General features: G+C 56.7%; 2 protein-coding genes across 2 annotated transcripts in view; both read left to right on the top strand.

Moving 5' to 3' along the window:
• The first annotated feature begins 816 nt into the window (after nucleotides 1-816).
• Nucleotides 817-7,337, top strand: GPR108 (G protein-coupled receptor 108). Its single transcript, XM_026481215.4, has 18 exons — nucleotides 817-977; nucleotides 1,591-1,710; nucleotides 2,578-2,628; nucleotides 2,806-2,888; nucleotides 3,561-3,685; nucleotides 3,813-3,874; nucleotides 3,991-4,059; nucleotides 4,156-4,260; nucleotides 4,463-4,596; nucleotides 4,716-4,791; nucleotides 5,297-5,370; nucleotides 5,453-5,570; nucleotides 5,659-5,789; nucleotides 5,877-5,920; nucleotides 6,139-6,188; nucleotides 6,355-6,438; nucleotides 6,535-6,659; nucleotides 6,856-7,337. Exons 1-18 carry the CDS (start codon nucleotides 858-860, stop codon nucleotides 6,926-6,928), a joined length of 1,644 nt encoding a protein of 547 aa, XP_026337000.1. The 5' UTR covers nucleotides 817-857; the 3' UTR covers nucleotides 6,929-7,337.
• Nucleotides 7,338-12,630: 5,293 nt separating this feature from the next.
• C3 (complement C3) overlaps nucleotides 12,631-19,269 on the top strand; it is a 35,761-nt gene continuing 29,122 nt past the window's right edge. The window contains exons 1-13 of the mRNA XM_026481214.4: nucleotides 12,631-12,927; nucleotides 13,324-13,516; nucleotides 13,899-14,061; nucleotides 14,159-14,229; nucleotides 15,971-16,065; nucleotides 16,153-16,235; nucleotides 16,325-16,415; nucleotides 16,709-16,811; nucleotides 16,904-17,030; nucleotides 17,451-17,566; nucleotides 17,668-17,814; nucleotides 18,237-18,446; nucleotides 18,554-18,760. Coding sequence (XP_026336999.1) covers nucleotides 12,851-12,927; nucleotides 13,324-13,516; nucleotides 13,899-14,061; nucleotides 14,159-14,229; nucleotides 15,971-16,065; nucleotides 16,153-16,235; nucleotides 16,325-16,415; nucleotides 16,709-16,811; nucleotides 16,904-17,030; nucleotides 17,451-17,566; nucleotides 17,668-17,814; nucleotides 18,237-18,446; nucleotides 18,554-18,760 — 1,683 coding nt within the window. The 5' untranslated portion in view covers nucleotides 12,631-12,850. The remainder of the gene's footprint in view (nucleotides 12,928-13,323; nucleotides 13,517-13,898; nucleotides 14,062-14,158; nucleotides 14,230-15,970; nucleotides 16,066-16,152; nucleotides 16,236-16,324; nucleotides 16,416-16,708; nucleotides 16,812-16,903; nucleotides 17,031-17,450; nucleotides 17,567-17,667; nucleotides 17,815-18,236; nucleotides 18,447-18,553; nucleotides 18,761-19,269) is intronic.

The following is a 19,269-nucleotide window of genomic DNA, read 5'->3' as shown; positions in this document are numbered from 1 at the left end:
GGTCAGGCCTAGTCTTGGGTCAGGGCTCAGTCCAGGTGGGAGGCTCAACCAGAGATTAAGGCCCAGGCTCAGTGTAGGTCGAGGGTCAGAAGTGAGTGGGGAAGTCTAGATTTCAGGCTGATGTCCGGGCTCATTTGCAGGTCAGGACTCAGCCTGGGGTTGGTGTTCAACCCATCGACAAGTCCAGCCTGGGATCTGTGGGTGGGCTACTAGTTGCCTCACTCTAGGATAGAGGAAGCTCCGCCTAACGCTGGAATTCAGCCCGGGGTCATAGGTCATCCTAGGGTCAAGATTTAGCCTGGGGCTAGGTTTCGGCCTTTCGTGGATCAGGAAGATTGGAACAGGACAGGCCTCGGCAGATGTGCGTGTTTACCAAAAGCCTGCGCTCTGGCTGGGAGCCACATACCCAGCGTAAAAAGAGGAAGTCGTCCTTGGGGATATTGGGAAATGTAGTTTATTGAATGCCCTGTAGCGCTGTCTTTTCTCTGCATTCTGGGTAATGTAGTCCTGGACTGATCTTCAGTTGGGCGTGGGTAAAGGAATTCCGCTTCAAGGGAGGGATATCAGATCCATCAGAATTGGTTAGATGTACTGTTTATCAAATTACATCAGTACAATCTTTCTAGTGATTGGTGAGAGCGGAGGCGGGGTTAAACAGTATCAGCAGCCCATTCGGAATTGGTGATGTCCATTTGGCGTCGTGAGGGGGGGTGGTGCGGATTTTCTAGGAAACAGTCGTTGATTGGCTGGGAGGGAGGGACATGCCAGAGGGTCGGCCCCCATCGTGCGACGATTGGCTCACCCGTTGGCGGGTGGGTGCGTCAGAGGCGGTGTCAGGGGAGGTGGCGGCTCCAGAGATGGCAGTGAGCGAGAGGAGGGGGCTCGCCCGCCGGAGCCCCGCGGAGTGGGGGCAGCGGCTACTGCTGCTCTTGCTCCTGGGCAGCTGCTCTGGACGCATCCACCGGCTGGCGCTGACTGTGAGTCCCGCCGCGCGGCGGACTGGGGCGGGGGGCGCAGTTTTGCTCCTAAGAAGCCCCTGGTTTGGAGTGGTCTCGTCCTACCTCCCCCTCTTCTTACGCGGGATGGAGCGGTCCGCCGCCCCCCCGATTCCAGGCCCCGAGTGGTCTCGTCCGAGGAGTCCCCCTCAGTCCTGGCGTGGAGTTGCCTGGAGTACCACGCTAGGGCCGTGCCCGGCCCACTGGGGGTGGGACTTCACCTCCAGAGACCACCCACCCCCCCCTTAGCCTTCTAAATTCTTGGGATCGCTCTCGGGGCGCTGGGGCCCTTGGCGCCGCCCAGGGGGAGTCCCTGGGGTTTCTAGAATGGAGTCCTCTGGGCACTCACTGGGATCTTGGAATCTACAAACTGTCTGGGAGGTCGGGGCTCGGCACACCAAGATAAATAACTCTGCTCTTGGGGTGGTGGTCACCAGTGCGGAGACTTCCAGGTGCCCCAGGCTTTCCCTTCCTGGACTCTCAGAACAGTGCCTGGAAGAGCTGGGGCTACCCTGTTCCTACCTCGCGCCAGAGCCGTGGGGCTGAGTTGGTGGGAAGAAGTCTGAGCTGCCTCTGCCTCTTTGGTCTCCGGCAGGGGGAGAAGCGAGCAGACATCCCGCTGAACAGCTTTGGCTTCTACGCCAATGGCTCCCTGGAGGTGGACCTGAGCCTCCTGCGGCTGGGCCTCCAGGAGACAGAAGAGAAGGACCCGCTGGTGAGGGGCTTTGAGGAATTTGCTGGAGGAGGGCGAGGTGCACAAGGTTCCCTATCCCCCCCCCCCAGCCCCCAGTTCGTAGCTCCGCCTCTTATCCGTGTGATCTTGGGCAAGTCCGTCGGCCTCTCTCAGACTCGGTTTCCTCATCCGTAACATGGGAATAATAAAATCTCCCACAATATGTGCTAGGCCCCGAGCTGGGCTTGGTGGGGGGAGGGCACACCAATGCACAAGATATCCCTAGTTCCTGCAGTCAAAATGAGTAGCTAGCATTTTTTTAATGCCCACTGAGTACCAAGTACCTGGCAGAGCAGTTTCCATGGGTCTGTTCTCTCATAGCCACCTCTCAGGGATGCTGTAAAAACGTTACACCTGTAAACCCAGCTTTCCAAGTGTTGACACAAGCTCAGAAGTATGTGGCTTGCTCAGAGTCACAGTGCCTGGATGCACTGTGTGTGCTGGGTTCCACAGCTCAAGGCAGGAAGCCATCAACATTTTATCTATTTTTCTTTCTTTCTTTCTTTCTATTTATTTATTTATTTATTTATTTATTATATCAACATTTTAATTGAGTGAAAACAGGGTGGGCTAGGTCCAGAGGGACAGCGAGGGTCTCCCCTCCCCCCCGCCCCCGCCCTGGGGAACTGACATCGAAGTTGAGCAGCACAGGATGGTTAGGAGTTAAAAGAAGAGTATGAGGGGCCAGGGGCAGGACAGGTTGTTGGAATTCCATGAGTGAATGTGGGACCTAGCACACAGTAGGGGTTCAGTCAGTTTGAAGTCATGTTTCTCTTGCTACTAAAAGGGGTGGCTTGGGGGGGGCCTGCGCAATACCTCATTTCTTCCCCTTTTCTTTCCACCTGCCAGGTGGGGTTCAGTCTGACTCGTGTTCGATCTGGCAGTATTCGATCCTACTCAGTGAGTGGAGGAGGAGGTGGGGGGGTGGGGGAGGGGGGAGGAGGCCCCCCCCCCCGTTCTTTCGCAGGGAGGGGAGCAAGAAGTGACCCTCCCTTGCAAGGTAGATGGGGAGGAGGCAGGTTGGGGCCGGGCTAGTTTGAGGCAGTAACCAAGGACCCCTTCCTACCCACTCCCCAGACCCGGGACCCCCAGGACTGTCCTCTCCATAAAAACAGTAGCAACCTCCTGGTTCTCTTCCTCATCGACACCAAGGATCTGCGGTAAGGTGATGGACCAGAGGCTCCATTCATGTTTTCCTGGCTGTGATACCCACATTAGCTCTCAGGTGGAATGAGAAGCCAGCTGGAAAGAACCTCATACTCTTAGGAGGAAAGCCACTTGCTGTTTCATTTTGCCTTGCAGCATTGTGTTTATGGGAAGGAGAGAGCAAGGGGAGGAGGGCCCAGGGAGAAGACACAGGACGGAGTAGTGTTGTGGGAATTGATAGCCTCCGTTCATACTTGTCCAATGCTGTCCATGTGGCAGGGAGCATCCTGCGAGCTTTTACAGGTTTTAACTCATCGACTCTTTATACTGATATTATTCCCATTCTAAAGGAGGAAACTGAGGCCCCAGAACCAGAGTCCAACAATGCCGTGTAGCCTGTCCGTAGATACATTTTCATGTTAAATAATGCACATCAGTGGAATGAGTAAGTCAGTGTCACGGGAAGTGACAGTCACTGGTGCAGGCAGCACCCAGATGGGGCAGCCATCTTGATGGCTGGTGGCCAGGGCTGGAGCTGTGTGACCACGGACTCAGCCTGATGCCAGCCCTCAGAAAGGAGACCCTGTGGGCCCCAAGGGCCATTGAGTCCCTCTGCACACATTCTGTGCATGACCCAAGACTTCAGCCTCCTGGCCTCACCCCCGAGGCCCCCATCCTCACCCCAGGGTCCAGGTACGGAAGTATGGGGAACAGAAGAAGCTGTTCATCTCTCCTGGGCTCCTCCCCGAAGTGTCCTCCGAACCAGGGCCCCTGAAGCCAGAGCTCACAGTCACCCCTAAAGTGGACAGTGGTGAGTCAGGCTGGCTGTGTGAGCAGGGAGGGTGGATGGCCAGGGCTGCATGGCTGTCCCCCCCCCCCTGTTTTTCTGCTGTCCTTCTGTCCGTCCATATCTAAACTCATTCACTTGTCCCCTATAGGGATCACCAATGTTCACGACAAGGCCAAGTCAAAATCCACAGTGTCTCAGGGGGACCAGCAGGTTTGAGGAAGCCAGGGCAGGAGGGAGGAAGGTCTATTCCTATTCGGGGCGGGGGCGGGGGAGCGTATGGAGACCCAGGCCTGGGGCCAGCTGATACAGGCACTCTGTCCCCTCAGGGCCTCAGTGGGAAGGACAAGGAACTGGTCCTGGGTCTCGGGCATCTCAACAATTCCTACAACTTCAGTGTGAGTGTCTGTGAGCGCCTGCGGCCCCACCTCCCCCCAGAGTGGGGACCCCCAGGCTGAGGCCCCCCTCTCCTCCTCTCTGCCCCCGCCACCCAGTTCCACGTGGTGATTGGCTCTCGGGCTGAGGAAGGCCAATACAACCTCAACTTCCACAACTGCTACAATTCAAAGCCGGGCCAGGAGCAGCCGTTCGACATCACGGTGAGCAGAGGCGGGCCGGCTACACCACATCCTCCCTGTGGCCACGCTGTGGAATGAAAGCTGATATGCCCATCTGGGAGGTGGGAAGACTGAGGCACAGAGATGGGGAGCTTGAGAGTGGGAGGGCGAGACTCACCCTCACGGCTCTGCACATCCAGAGCTGGCATGAAATCCCCACCACCCACCACTGCCCCCTCCCCAGGTCATGATCCGGGAGAAGAACCCCGAGGGCTTCCTGTCAGCGGCGGAAATCCCCCTTTTCAAGTTGTACATGGTCATGTCGGCCTGCTTTCTGGCCGCTGGCATCTTCTGGGTGTCCGTCCTCTGCAAGAACACGTAATGCCCTGGCCCCTGGGGGGGGGGGGGGGTCCCACAGCTCTCCTCGTCATAGCCCTCCCATCCCTTCCCCTGACCGATGCCCCCCCACCCTTTTCTGTCCCTGACCCCCCCGCCAGGTACAACGTCTTCAAGATCCACTGGCTCATGGCAGCCCTGGCTTTCACCAAGAGCATCTCCCTCCTTTTCCACAGTGTGAGAGCCTTGGGCTGGGAGCAGAAGGGGGCGGGCTGGGGTCTCTGGGTCCAGGAAGAAGCCCGCAGAGCCCACTCCCCAAAGCTCTGCAGACCCTGGGCTTGGGAGTTCATGTGTCCCAACTGTCCACATGTCCAGCCATTTTTATCACCGTGGCCACCAGCTGTCCACCCAACTCAGCTATCTGCCTGTCCTCTCCACCTGTGACTGTCTGCCCTTCAGTCTGACTGTCCATCGGCCCGGCTCCAACTCTCCCCCTGACCGGTGGTCTCACTGTCTGTCCGTCCAGCTGGGACTCCCCTCCTTTGTCACAGCCACCACTGCCCACTTCTGGGCTCACCTGCTATCTTGATCATCACTGTCGGTTCTGTCAACTTCGTGGCCACCGTGCCCCCAGTGACTGGCCATGTTCCTAACCCACCACCATCCTCCTAGTTGCACCACCACCCACCCACACGTCCGTCTGTCTGTCTGACTGTCCACCCACCCATCCATCCACCTCCAGATCAACTACTACTTCATCAACAGCCAGGGCCACCCCATCGAAGGCCTCGCTGTCATGCACTACGTCACACACCTGTGAGTGCCCTTCTCTGCGGCAGGCGGGGGGCAGGCTGGGGAGGCCTGGGCGCCGGCCCCTCACCACACACGCGCTCCCCAGGCTGAAGGGCGCTCTCCTCTTCATCACCATCGCCTTGATCGGCTCTGGCTGGGCCTTCGTCAAGTACGTCCTGTCAGACAAGGAGAAGAAGATCTTTGGGATCGTGATTCCCCTGCAGGTGCCCCTGGGGCCCCTGGCGGGCGGGCACGCATGCACTCTTGGGGCACGCCTGCCCACCGCACACTGCCACCCTCCGCCCGCCACAGGTCCTGGCCAACGTGGCCTACATCGTCATCGAGTCCCGTGAGGAGGGTGCCAGTGACTACATGCTCTGGAAGGAGATCCTCTTCCTGGTGGATCTCATCTGCTGTGGTGCTATCCTCTTCCCTGTGGTCTGGTGAGGATCCCGCCCCCGACCTCTGCCCCTCGCAGACGTGGCAGGAGGCAGTGCTGACAGCCATCTGTGTCCCCCATCCGGTTCCAGGTCCATCCGGCACCTCCAGGACGCATCTGGCACAGATGGAAAGGGTGAGGCCCTCGTCCCAGGACCTGCTGTGCCCCCAGCCCCTGTCCCACTTCCAGGCCCCTTTTTCTGATCCCTGGATGTCCCCTCCCTCCCCACCGGCTGCCCCTCCTACCTGTCTTCTAAAAGTCCCCCTCCAGACTTCCCGCCCCTTGGAAACTCCCCGAAATGTCCCTCCTCCCTCCCTCTCCCCTTCCCCCCATTGTCTGTGCACACCTCTCAGTGGCAGTGAACCTGGCCAAGCTGAAGCTGTTTCGGCATTACTACGTCATGGTAAGAGCCCTGTTCTCACTCAGGGAAGTATTTGGAGGTGTTTATGGTGTTGTTTCTTGCCCGGGGTGGGGGGTACAACTAGCCTGTTGGCTGGCATACCCACTCTCACCCCTCCCTGCCATCACTCTGAGCCCCAACACTCAGCCCCCCGCCTGTGTCCTGGCAGGTCATCTGTTACATCTATTTCACGCGCATCATCGCCATCCTCCTGCAGGTGGCTGTGCCCTTCCAGTGGCAGTGGCTGTACCAGGTGAAGACCGAGACCACAGGTGGGGCGGGAGGGTGGGCCAGACAGTGGAGCGGGGAGGGGGCTGTGCCTGACACTCCTACTCCCCTTGCCCCCCAGCTCTTGGTGGAGGGCTCCACCCTGGCCTTCTTCGTGCTCACGGGCTACAAGTTCCAGCCCACAGGCAACAACCCTTACTTGCAGCTGCCCCAGGAGGACGAGGAGGACATGCAAATGGAGCAAATGTGAGCCCTGGGCCTTGCGGTGGGGGAGGGGGGGGAGGGGGAAGCATGGCCGCTCTGGAGGCAGAGTGGGCCCAGCCAGAGTTCTGGGGATGGAGTGGGTGGGGTATGGTGGGAGGAGGTGGGCAGGCAGCTCTAGGGGCGGGCGGGGCCTCGTGCCCCTCAACTCCTGGACCACCTCCTTGCTGTTTGCCTCTAGAATGACCGATTCTGGGTTCCGGGAAGGTCTGTCCAAAGTCAACAAAACAGCCAGCGGGCGGGAGCTTTTGTGATCATCCCCCGTGTCTGGGACCGGCCTCCTTCTCCCACCTCCCGCCTCCACCCTCCACACACATTCCTCACTCTCCAGCTCCGCTCCCAAAGCACGTGTGGCGGGGGAGGAGGGCGCTGCGGTGCATGCAGCACCCAGCTGTCTGGGACTCGAGGTCCAGGAGCCCATTCAGAAGAGAGCCCCTTCTTCTCCCCAAGTATTGGGCAGCCCTGTCCCTGCCCCAGAGCCACCCGCCACTTGCAGCTGTGCAATGATGACCCTTGTGTTTTGCTGCCCTGGTTTCTTGCCTTTCTGGGTGTTGAGGTCTAACACAGAGGTTGTGTTTACAGTTTAGAAACCTGTATTCCTTGTGGAGGGAGGGATACAGTATCCATTGCTTTATATATTCAATAAAAATCCTTTAATATTTATTGTTCTCTGCCGGGCCCCATGCCAGGTGCTGAGGACAGAGCAAGTGGCCAAGACCCACCCAAGGGGCTTACAGTTGGGGGTGGAGGCCGGTCAGGGAGAGGGCTGAGTCACCAGACAGTTCCATCACAGGGCCTTGACCCATCCTGGGAAGTCAGGGAAAGGTGAATAGAGAAGTAGGGAGAAGGGCAGCAGGCCCAGGTGAAGGGACAACACACACAGAGGCTGGAGCGCAGGAAAACAGAGTGGCAGGTAGACCCACGAGAGCTTACAACGAAGACTAGAAGTCATCGAGGCTAACACATAGTGATTGCTCTAGGCCGCACCCTCTTCCAAGGCTTCTGTTGACCCTAATTCCTTTAAAAAGCTTGTGAGGCACAGAAAGGCTAAGTCACTCGCCCAGGGTCACACAGCTGACGAGCTGGGAGAGTCAGGACTGCAAACAGCAGCAGTCTGCTTTCAGAGCTGCACTTTCCCACCAATGGCACTGCCCCCCTGCACCCGGACTCCCCACGACCAAACCTGTTGGCCTTGCCCCCTTTGTCAAGTGACCCTGGATAAGCGGTTTCACCTGTTTCCCAGCCTGTAAAATGGGGGTCCCGTGAGGTCACCCGGGATAATGCTGTGAGTGTTCAGCACAGCCGAGCCTTTCGTGAACAGACCTGAACTTTGAGGGATGACCTCAGATTAGGGCTGCACCTGTGCACACACACAGGGGCTGCTCCCGAGATGGGGCTCTCCCCCTGTCCCACCACACCCTTCAGCTAGAGTCTTTGGGAGACACTTTGTTGGGGGGGGGGCAGGCAGGGGACAACAGGTAGAGAATTGGACTGGGGTCCAGGCTTCCTGCAAAGGGAAGCAAGTATAACAGGCCCAGATGAATAAATAGCTCTGCCAGACAAGGAAGTGGGGAGGCATTGCAGACTGAGGAAGTTATGCGAAGGCAGAGAGGCCCAGAATAGCCTGCAAGTCCCACTGCAGGGCTGGCTGGAGCTGGGAAGGGGCGGGGGTGGGGGGGGCAGTCGGCAGAAGCCTAAAGACAGACACAGTTGGACTTCATGCCAGGGCCTGCAGGAGCCAAGGAAAAGTTTCAAGCAGGGAAGAACATGGCCACGCAGGGTTGAGGTTTTATTCCCTGTGTGCGCTGGGCTGGGCAGGGTCATGGCTCCCCAAAGATGTCCACATCCAGTCCCCGGAACCTGCGAATGTTGCTGTTTGTGACAAAAGATGCTTTGCCGCTGTGATTCAGTGAAAGACCTGATAGGAGGGCTTTCCCAGTGTCAGCACAAGGATCCCTGCAAGAGGTCCGGCAGAGAGGGAGAGTGACAAGGAAACTGGCCAAGGGGGATGTGCTGTGGCACTGGAGGGAGGGGCCAAGCCAGAGTCACAGAGTGGAGTGGATTCCTCCCCTCGAGCCTTCCAAAGGAAATGAAGGAATGCAGCCCCGCCTACACCTTGATTGCAGACATCTGCCCTCCAGACCTGCAAGATAATAGATGTTGTTTTAAGCCCCCAAGTTTGTGGTCCTTTGTTACAGCAGCTGTCAGAAACTCATACAGTTTAAGACGTGAGCTCTGGAGCCCAGCTCTTGCCAGCTAGGGGATCTTGGGCAAGTGGCCAGAGCCCTCAGTTTCTTGGTCTGTAAAATAGGGACGCAGAATTAACAAGGTTGGTGAGATAAGGTGCCGTGTCCGAGTCTCACGGAGCCCTTGGCCTCATTTGTGCGTATTTCTGTTTTCTACATCATAATTCTGTAGGATCGCAAAGTTGTGTTTTTAGAAAAAGTCCCCAGTTGCTGTAGAGTAGGTGGGCTGGAAGCAGTGAGTCTGCAGCAGGGAGGCCACGGACCACAGGGGTGGAGAGAACGGACGGACTGGGACAGAGACTGCAGGGGACAGGGAGGAAGGGGGGACCCTGGCTTGGAGGCCTGGCGGGGCTGTCACTGAAATAAGGCACGAAGGCAGAGGAGCAGGTGTCAGGGGATAAAAATGCAGATGCATTGAGCACTCACTATGTGTGGGCACCAGGCTGAGCATTCTGCCTGTTGATGCCACTAGATTGTCACCCCAAGACTCAGAGGGAAGTTCCATGGCTGTGACTCTCCAGTTTACAGATTAGGAACTGAGGCTGGGAGGTCGAAACCTCTGGCCCTGCATCCTCCAAGGTGGCGGCCCTGGTGCCCAGGCCTCTGCTGAGTGTGAGTGAGGGGGCGCGGGGCGGGGGGGGAGAAGGAACCAAGGGGCAGATGAGACTCAACCAGGCCAAGTTTACCTTCGAGTTAATGAGTAATAAGTAGTGAGAAGGGAAAGTTCAGGTGCATGGTGGGGGGAGGGAAATTCTCAGAAAGCAGTGTAGCAAAGACCCCATTCTGGAAGTGGGGTGCCAGGAGGGAGAGGGAGTCCCAGGGCTGTCACCGCCTCTGAAGCCTGGGGGGGGGGGGGCATCAGGGAAGTAACTGCACTCAAGCAGGCATGGGGTGGGAGAGGTGTCACCTCCCCCCACCCAGAAATCATCCCCACTTCCTTCCCCTTCTTCTCTCCTTGCCCTTCCAGCTAGGGTGGCCTCTCCAGCCTGGCACCGCCTCTGAAGGGGGGGGGGGGTACAGCAGGGAAGTAACTGCACTGAAGCAGGTGTGGGATGGAGGGGGGTCACCTCCCCCACCCAGAAATCATCCCCACTTCCCTCCCCTTCTTCTCTCCTTGTCCCTCCAGCTAGGGGGGCGGGATAAAATACCGGATACCCAGCTCGATTTGAATTGCAGATAAACAGCAAATACTTTGTTAGGGTTAAGAATGTCCCAGATACTCCACTCAGCTCAGGCAGCCTGGCTCTCCCTCCCTCCACACGTGGAATGCTGGGCAGGGTGCGCCAGCTAACTGGAAGTCCCATCCCCCTGAGTCTCCTCCTCTCTCTCCCCTGCTGGCTTGTCTTGCCTGCCATCCCTCTCCTATACTTCCGGGCACAAATGCCCATCCCCAGGAAGAAGCCTCAAAGAATTCCTTCCTTCCTAGCAGGCCCTGCTCTGCATTTGCCTTCATCCCTCTGGTCACTTCCTAGAGATCGGGACAGGACCCTTCCCGGACTTCCACCAACATGGGCATGAAGCTAACAAACCCAGGGTTCCGAAGCATCTCAGCGCCTTTCATTGCCCCAAACAGTACAACCTGTCATTGATCCCATCATTCAGCAGAATTAACTGAGGCTCTGGAAAAGAAGGGACCAAGCCACCTGCCCAAGATGGTCAAACCACAGAGCCCAAATGTTTAAGGCTATGATGAATCCAGGAAATGGGGTGGGCTTGGGGACAGAATGGGGAATAGAGGGAGTAATGGGGGGTTGGGCAGTTCTAGCAGGTTCCCCTCTCCCCCTCCCCTGTTTCAGAAGTCTATTCTCAATTCTGGACCATAAGCAGGCATTTGCACTCTTCCTCCTTCTTCCAAAGAAGGGGTGTCGCAATCAAAGCAGACAGGGGCCAAGTTTGTTCTGTTTCTGCACGCCTCCCCCCACTCCAGGCATGCCAGCACAGCCAGGAAAGGAGCGTGGTTTACAGGAAATCCTCACTGAGTTCCCCATTAACCCCTTCCTTGGGACTTTGGAAACCAGCCCTTCAGAGATCGGGATTCCCCATACCCACTGGCTCCTGTGCCCCAGACTTCACACACCCCTTCCCCCAGATGCACAGCCTTGCTGGGAATCAGCAAGATGCCCATCAAAATGACACGGAGGCAAAAATGCTAAGTTTTGCCAACAGGCTGTCATGGCGAGGCAGTAGGGAAATTGGCAATTTCCTGCAGGTCAGCAAGTATGTAAATCAATACAGTTAATTAAGGAGGAAATACAGCCATATCTGGTGAGATTATTCACGCCAGATCCTTACGCTCTAGCCTGCTCCACAGGATCCATACGAGTCGCCTTGGATTCAGGGTTACGTCCTTTCATGGCAATAACAACCCTGTGAAGTGAGCTCTATTTATAACCTCACTTCACATGGGGAAACTGAGGCTCAGAGTGGTTATTAACCAGGTGCCCAAAGTGTACCACTAATAAGTGTCAGAACTGGAAAGGGATTCAGGCTCAAGTTTACTCACTGGAGAGAACATGGCTTGTAACCATGGAAGTCTGTCCACGGGGAAGAGGCCGGGGACTTTCACACAATGCAATGTGAGGCCGTTGCCTCGAAGAACGAGGAGGCTCTCTTGGCACTGATATTAAGCCATCTCTAAGGGATATTGTTTATGAAAAAGCAAGGTGTCACCCAGGCAGGGAGACCAGGAAGACCAGAATGGAGAACACTGATCACTTGTTTTTAAAACTTGCCAACATTTATAAAAGCATAAGTATCTCTGGAAGGAAACCAGAAGTTTGGTTGCACTATGACATCCGAGACCTGGAAGTCTGCCAACAGGAATAGGAGGAAAGTTACCTTTTCCTTGTACACCTCCTTGCACCCTTTAGCTGTTGAACCATATGAATATATTAGGTATTCATACCAAAAAACTAAATACAATTCATAATAATAGTAATAATAATAATATCTTTTTTTAAAAAAGATTTTATTTATTTGACAGAGAGAGACAGCGAGAGAGGGAACACAAGCAGGCGGAGTGTGAGAGGGAGAAGCAGGCTTCCCGCTGAGCAGGGAGCCCGATGCGGGGCTTGATTCCAGGACCCTGGGATCATGACCCGAGCTGAAGGCAGACGCTTAACGGCTGAGCCACCCAGGCACCCCAATAATAAGAATATCTTAAGAGAATGTTGATGTAAGACAGAAAAAAAGCTAGCAATGGGCACTTTTCTCAATGATGACTTTTTTGTAACCATCATAGTCATTCAAGCCATGTTTGTCACATGCTCCAGGCTCCTCCTTCCCTAAAACATGCCCACCTGCATAGCGAACTTCTACACATACTTCAAAGCCCAGCTGAAATATCCCCACCTCTCAGAAATCTTCCATGACCCTCCAAGCAGCAGGGTTCTTCTTCACTGGGAAGACACTCCATGGGTCCCAGAGTGTCTGTGCTGGACTCTGTCCCCCCAGCCTGACCCCAGCATGGAGGAAGGACTCTTGCTACCAGCTTAGAGATGGACTCATAGGGTTTGATTAATAAATGTATGGCCAAAAGTGGACTGGGAGTCAGGCCCAGATACCTGGGGTAGGGGGCTCTCTGGTCCTCAGTGTTCCTCCACCACAGAGTGGGTGTAACAGGGAAAGGTTCACCAGCTGGCCTTGACCCTGAGGCAGGCCATGGCAAAGGGAAGGTGTGTTCCTGTTGCAGGAGGACATGCCCTTGGGTTAGTTACCCCAGGACACACTGGCCCCAGGGATTGAAAAACTTAGGAAATGGTATTGAGAAATCTGGGGCAGCTCCAGGAAGGGGGAGGCCACCGGAGCTGTGGGCTGGGCTGAGGTTGGGGGGGGGCTGATAAAAGGCAGCCTCCAACAGCCTCCGCTCATTCCCTCCCAGTCGTCTCCCTCCATCCCTCAGTCCCTCTGTCCCTCCACTGCCCCTGCACCATGGGGTCTGCCTCAGGCCCCAGCCTGCTGCTGCTGCTGCTGCTGACCAGCCTCCCCCTGGTGCTGGGAGAACCCCTGTGAGTGGTCACGCCCCCTTCCCAAACATGTTTACTTCTGAATTTGGAGCAGGTGTTTGTGGGTTCAGGTCTCAGAATTCAGGGTGCATTTGGGTGCTTGTGGAGGCAGGGGTCAGTGGGTTTGGCTGTTAATGAATTCGGGTTGCCTATGAGTTCAAGAGTTCACGAGTTGGGTGTTTGTGGAATTCGGGGTTGTAATGGGGGTGGGTGTTTCTCGAGCCCAGGCTCCGCGGGTTTGGGGTGCATGGGGTGTGGGGTTCGGTGACTCTGCGGCAGTCGTGATTTGGAGGCCTCGAGATCTGACTGCATGGGATTTGGGAGTGTCACGACGTGTGGGTGAGGGTTGGGATGCCAGGTCCCTAGAACAGCCTCCCCTGCCCCCACCCGCTCCGGCAGGTTCTCCATGATCACCCCCAACGTCCTGCGGCTGGGGAACCAGGAGACCGTGGTGTTGGAGGCCCACGGCATGAAGGAGAACGTTGCAGTCACGGTCACCGTCCACGACTTCCCAGCCAAGAAGCAAGTGCTGTCCAACGAGAAAACGGATCTGACCAGCAACAATGACTACATGAGTACCGTCACCATCAATGTGGGTGTGCCTGCTGACACCCAGCCCTCTCTGAGCCTCCTCGCTGCTTTGAGCCCATCCCACTTCGGAGCCCACCCCTCTCGGAGACGCCTCCTTCAATTAGCCCCTCCTATCCTGAGCCCCTCTCCACTATGAGGTCCTCTGAGCCCCCGCTCTGATTCCCCCGTCTCATGCCCTTCTCTGACCCCTACCACCTCTCTAGCCCCTGCTCCCTCTCCGAGTACCCCTCCTCTCCCAACCTGGGCACACCCCGGAGGCCAGGAGTGCTGGGCAGGTGCTATTGGTGGGAGGGGCAGGTGTGGGCCCCACCGAAGGCCTGGGGGCTGGATATGGGCAAGAAGCCCAGAAGGAGATTGCTAATGACCCTCTGGTCCATCCCTAGATTCCGACCAACAAGGAATTGCTATCAGAGACGGGAAAAAGTTTCGTGACTATCCAGGCGGCCTTTGGGGCCACCGTGGTGGAGAAGGTGGTGCTGGTCAGTCCTCAGAGCGGGTACCTCTTCATCCAGACGGACAAGACCATCTACACCCCGGGCTCCACGGGTAGGGGGCTGGGCAGCGGCTGGAGAGGGCCAGGGTCAGGCTGCGGGGAGGGGCGGGGCCTCACCCACTGCCCCCTTTCTCTCCCACCACCTCCCAGTCTTCTATCGGATCTTCACCGTGGACCACAGCCTGCTGCCCGTGGGTCGGAGCGTTATCGTCGTCCTCCAGGTACCAGGCGGCCAGGGCCCCACACACGCCCCGAGCAGAGACCTGGGGAGAGACAAAGAGATAGAGAGAGACAGAGAAAGACTCCAGAAAAGGCACACCTGAAGAGACCTAAAGGCAAAGAAATGTGTAGAGCCACAAACACAGAAAGAGCCCTGGAGACAGGGCAGAGATCCAGGGATACCACGTGGATTTTGGCTCCAGAAAAACCTCTGGTCACCGCATGACCCTGGACAGGTCACGTCACCTTCCTGGGCCTCAGTTTTCTCATCTGAAGGTTGAGGTGACAGATAAAACCTACGTAGTTCATTCTGCCTCCTGCAGCCAGAGGGCGCCCGCGAGCACCCAACTCAGGTCCCGCCCCCCTCTGCCCAGAGGCCTCCAGGAGTTCCCACCTCCCTGGGGTAAAAGCCTAAGTCCTCCTGCGGTCCCCAAGGCCATGCACGACCTGCCCTGTCCCCTCCCTGTCCTCCCCTCTGCTCTCTCTTCCTCTTACTCATTCGGCTCCAGCCACATGGGCCTCCTTGCTGTACCTCCAATTGCCATGCAGGACCTGCCCCAGGACCTTTGCACAGGTTGTTCCCCTGTACCCAGGAAACCCTCTTCCTCCAAATACCCACACTGCTTGCCCCCTCACATCCTTCAAGTCTTTGCTCAAATGTCATCAATGCCCCAATTTTACAGAGAAGCCTCCCTGAACGTCCTGTAAAATTGCAACCCCCTCCCCCTCAATGTACACACACCACACTCTTCTCCCTTCTTGTCATCTCCTATTGGCATCCTAGCAATTGGATTTCTTCATTTGCTAATTGGTCCCTCCCCCAACCTCCACAGCACCTAAATTCCACACGGGAAGGGATTTTTATCTGCCGTTCAGGGCCTTAGCTCCTGAACCCAGCACAGTGCTTGGCATACGGTAGTTTAATAAAAATTTACAGGGAGAAGGGAGGGAGGGGGAGGGAAAATGGAAGAAGGAAGTGAAGGAGGGAGGAAAGAGGTGGGTCTTTCTCAGAGAATCATCATGAGTATTTCTTGAAATCATGCAAAGGCAACAGGGACCAGGTTCTGACAGCCGTGAGCTGACTTTGGGGATCAGTGGAATTTGTGGGGACCGGCAAACACACACCTCAAATGGCACAGCCTCAGCCCAGTTCCAGTCAAATGTCGCCTTGTACCAACAGGAGTCCATTATCCACGATTATCCCAATCTCCAAGAGGAGCCAGAAAGCCAGATGTCTACATGAGGACTCCTGACGTTTAGTTATTGGCAACAAATGAAATAATGTGGATTTGGTCAACCACATGAAATTGCTATCCTTGTAGGTCAAAGAGTCGAATGTAGGCAATTCTTTGTGGCTCAGCACCCATGAAATGCTCACCACAGGGTCCTGCACAAAGTAGGTGATAAATGCTAGTTACTGTCAGTGTTCGGACAGACACTGGTGATAGTGAGCTCCTGTTTACATTAACCACGCCCCAAGCCAATGAAGTAGGAGCTCTATTTATCTCCTTTTTCCAAACGGGCACATTGAGCACAGAGAGGTTAAGTAAGTTTCCCAAGGTCACACAGCTCATAAATGGCAGAGTGGGGATTTGAATCCAGGCCGACTGACCCAAGCCCATGTTCAAAAACCACTGCCCCCGTAGTCGTGACGCACAGGGAGTGGCCAGACACAGAGAGGGAGAGGAGAGCCTAGGGGCTAAGCCTGATCTCTGAAGAGACACACCCTTCCTGTCTCCACAGACCCCCGATGGTGTTCCCATCAAGCGGGACATCCTGTCTTCTCAAAACCAGTTTGGCATCTTGTCCCAGTCTTGGAACATCCCAGAGCTGGTCAAGTATGTCGGCCCTCCTGGAGGGGGGGGTCCCTATCCCAAGGGAGGGCGTGGGGGCATGCGGGGCTCACTAGCCTGCCTTCCCCACAGCATGGGGCAGTGGAAGATCCAGGTCCACTACGAAGATGCCCCGCAGCAGGTCTTCTCCACTGAGTTCGAGGTGAAGGAGTACGGTAAGAGGAGGAGGGAGTCGGGTGAGCCCCCCCCCCCCACGGCTCCAGGCCCCAGGGCTGGTGTCCTACTGGTGTGTCTCTTCCCCCAGTGCTGCCCAGTTTTGAGGTCCACGTGGAGCCAGCAGAGAAATTCTACTATATCGATGACCCAGAGGGCCTGGAGGTCACCATCACAGCCAGGTGAGCGGCTGGGAATGGGGCCAGGTGGAAGGATAGGTGAGGAAGGCCGGTGCGGGGGCAGGTGAGGGACGGATGAGCATCAGGTGAGCAGCTGGGGCTGGAGGCTAGTGAGGGCCAGTGAGGGGCCAGGTGCAGGCCAGGTGAAGGGCTGGGTGAGGGACCAGACACGGACCAGGGAAGAACCCGGTGAGAACCAAGTGAGGGACCAGGGGCTCTGGGGGAGGAGTGAGTGGACATTTGGAGGGAGGCACGCCTTTCAGGAGAGGGGCACCTGAGCACCTCTTGCCTCTCAGGTTCTTGTACGGGAAGAATGTGGATGGAACAGCCTTCGTCATCTTTGGGGTCCAGGATGGTGACCACAGGATTTCGCTGGCCCAGTCCCTCACCCGTGTTACGGTGCTCTGCCCCTCCGAGCCCCCTCCACTCTAAACTTCCGCCCTCCCCGCCCTCCCCCCTCCCCGTTTCTGAGTCTCCTTTCCTCTCCCCAGATTGAAGATGGCACTGGGGAGGCCAAGCTGAGCCGAAAGGTCCTGCTGGACGGGGTGCACCCCTCCCAGCCAGATGCCTTGGTGGGGAAGTCCTTGTATGTGTCAGTCACTGTTGTCTTGCACTCAGGTGAGGCCTGGTCTGAGGGCAGAGGCCCAACTGAGGTGGGGAGGCCCAGTCCAAGGGCAGAGGCCCAGAATGAGGGTGGAATCCAGTCTGAGAAGGGAGAGGAGAGGCCAAGTCTAAGAGAGGAGATCCAGATGAAAGTGATATCCAGCTTGACAAGGGAGGCCCAGTCTGAGGGGGGAGGCCCAGAATGAAGGTAGGATCCAGTCTGACAGAGGAGGGCCAGTCTGAGGAGGGAGGCCCAGTATGAAGGTGGGGTCCAGTCTGACAGAGGAGGCCCAAGTCTGAGGGGGGAGGCCCAGAATGAAGGTAGGATCCAGTCTGACAGAGGAGGGCCAGTCTGAGGAGGGAGGCCCGGTATGAAGGTGGGGTCCAGTCTGGAGGGGTGGCCCAGGAGCCTGCCCTCATGGCCGGCTCCCTCAGGCAGCGACATGGTGGAGGCGGAGTACAGCGGGATCGCCATCGTGACCTCCCCCTACCAGATCCACTTCACCAAGACACCCAAGTACTTCAAACCAGCCATGCCCTTTGACCTCATGGTGAGACCCGGGGTGGGCCTGCAACCCCCCACCTTGCTCCTGAGCACTGGCCATGGCCCCGGGTCCACCTACACCCCCTCCACCTGCCCCTGCACCCACAGGTGTTCGTGACAAACCCTGACGGCTCCCCGGCCCGCCACGTCCCGGTGGAGGTCCAAGGCACCAAAGCACAGGCCTTAACCCAGGAAGACGGTGTGGCCAAGCTGACCATGAACACACCCAAGGACCCGCTGCCACTGCCCATCACCGTGAGTCCTCGTGCACCTGGGGCCCCATTCCAGAGAGCTGGGGGACTGTATTTGCACAGAGGAACCCTACCCTCTGTCCGCAGCCATCCTGCCACCTGCAGAGTGGAGCCCTTTTATTTGCATAAGGGGATCATGCCATTCACATAAAGAGATTTTCATTCACATGGAGATGTTTTCATTCACAGAGAGGGGCTCTTGTCTGCACTAGGGGTCCTTCCAGCTGCTTAGCTGTCTTATAAGGATCATTGTGATTATATTCAACCCACCTAGATTATCCAAAACAATCTCCCATCCTCTGATCCTTAATTTAATTCCATTTGTAAAGTCCCTCCTGGCATAGAAGGTACCATAGTCGCAGGTCCCAGAAATTAGGACATGGACATCATTGGGGAGCCAGCATTCATCCCTCTTTCCTTGCCCAGGTAAGCACGAAGAAGGATGGTATCCCACAGTCTCGACAGGCCACCAGTAAAATGGAGGCCCAACCCTACACCACCATGACCAACGTCAGAAACTACCTGCATCTCTCCGTGCCTCGCTTGGAGCTCAAGCCAGGGGAAACTCTCAATGTCAATTTCCACCTGCGAACGGACTCCAACCAGGAGCAGACCATCACCTACTACACCTACCTGGTCTGTGGCTTCCTAGGACCCCACAGATCCTCGCTTCTCCAGCACTCCCAATCCCAGGTCGCCCCATCCTCCCTCCCACCTTGCTGATTCTTACCTGTTCCCCCCAGATCATGAACAAAGGGAAGATTTTGAAGGTGGGCCGCCAGAAGCGGGAACCTGGCCAGGACCTGGTCGTAATGCCTCTGACCATTACTGCGGACTTCATACCTTCCTTCCGCCTAGTGGCTTATTACACACTCATCGGCAGCAACGGCCAGAGAGAGGTGGTGGCCGATTCCGTGTGGGTGGATGTCAAGGACTCATGTATGGGCACGGTAAGCTTCCCGAGCCTTCCCCTGCACCCATCTTGGCTCTCCCCACTTGGCCAGTGCCTTCTCAGTCTCTGCCTCTCTCCAGCCACCCGGGCGGGTCTCCGCCATGGTCACAGAGTCTCTGCCTCTGTCTTTTCCTTTCCCAGCCCCTTCTCTCCCCACCCCACCACCTACACACACACACGCCCCACCCCCCACCCCTGTCCCCGGGCACCACTCTGTCTCAGCCTCGGGGCCTCTCTTGCTCCCACGTTCTCTCTCTCCTGGCCTTCCTTTTTTTTTTTTTTTTTTTAACTTTATTTTAAAATTTTTTTTAAAGACTTCATTTATGTATTTGACAGAGAGAGAGAGACAGCCAGTGAGAGAGGGAACACAAGCAGGGGGAGTGGGAGAGGAAGAAGCAGGCTCCCAGTAGGGAGCCCGATGTGGGGCTCGATCCGAGGACCCTGGGATCACGAGCCACCCAGGCGCCCCTCTCTCCTGGCCTTCCTGCTCTCTCTGGCTCCACCTTC

The sequence above is a fragment of the Ursus arctos genome, unplaced genomic scaffold (genome assembly GCF_023065955.2).
Source record: "Ursus arctos isolate Adak ecotype North America unplaced genomic scaffold, UrsArc2.0 scaffold_14, whole genome shotgun sequence".
NCBI lineage: Eukaryota > Metazoa > Chordata > Mammalia > Carnivora > Ursidae > Ursus > Ursus arctos.
Note: the sequence above shows the minus strand (reverse complement) of the source record. Positions and strands in the feature narration are given on the sequence as shown.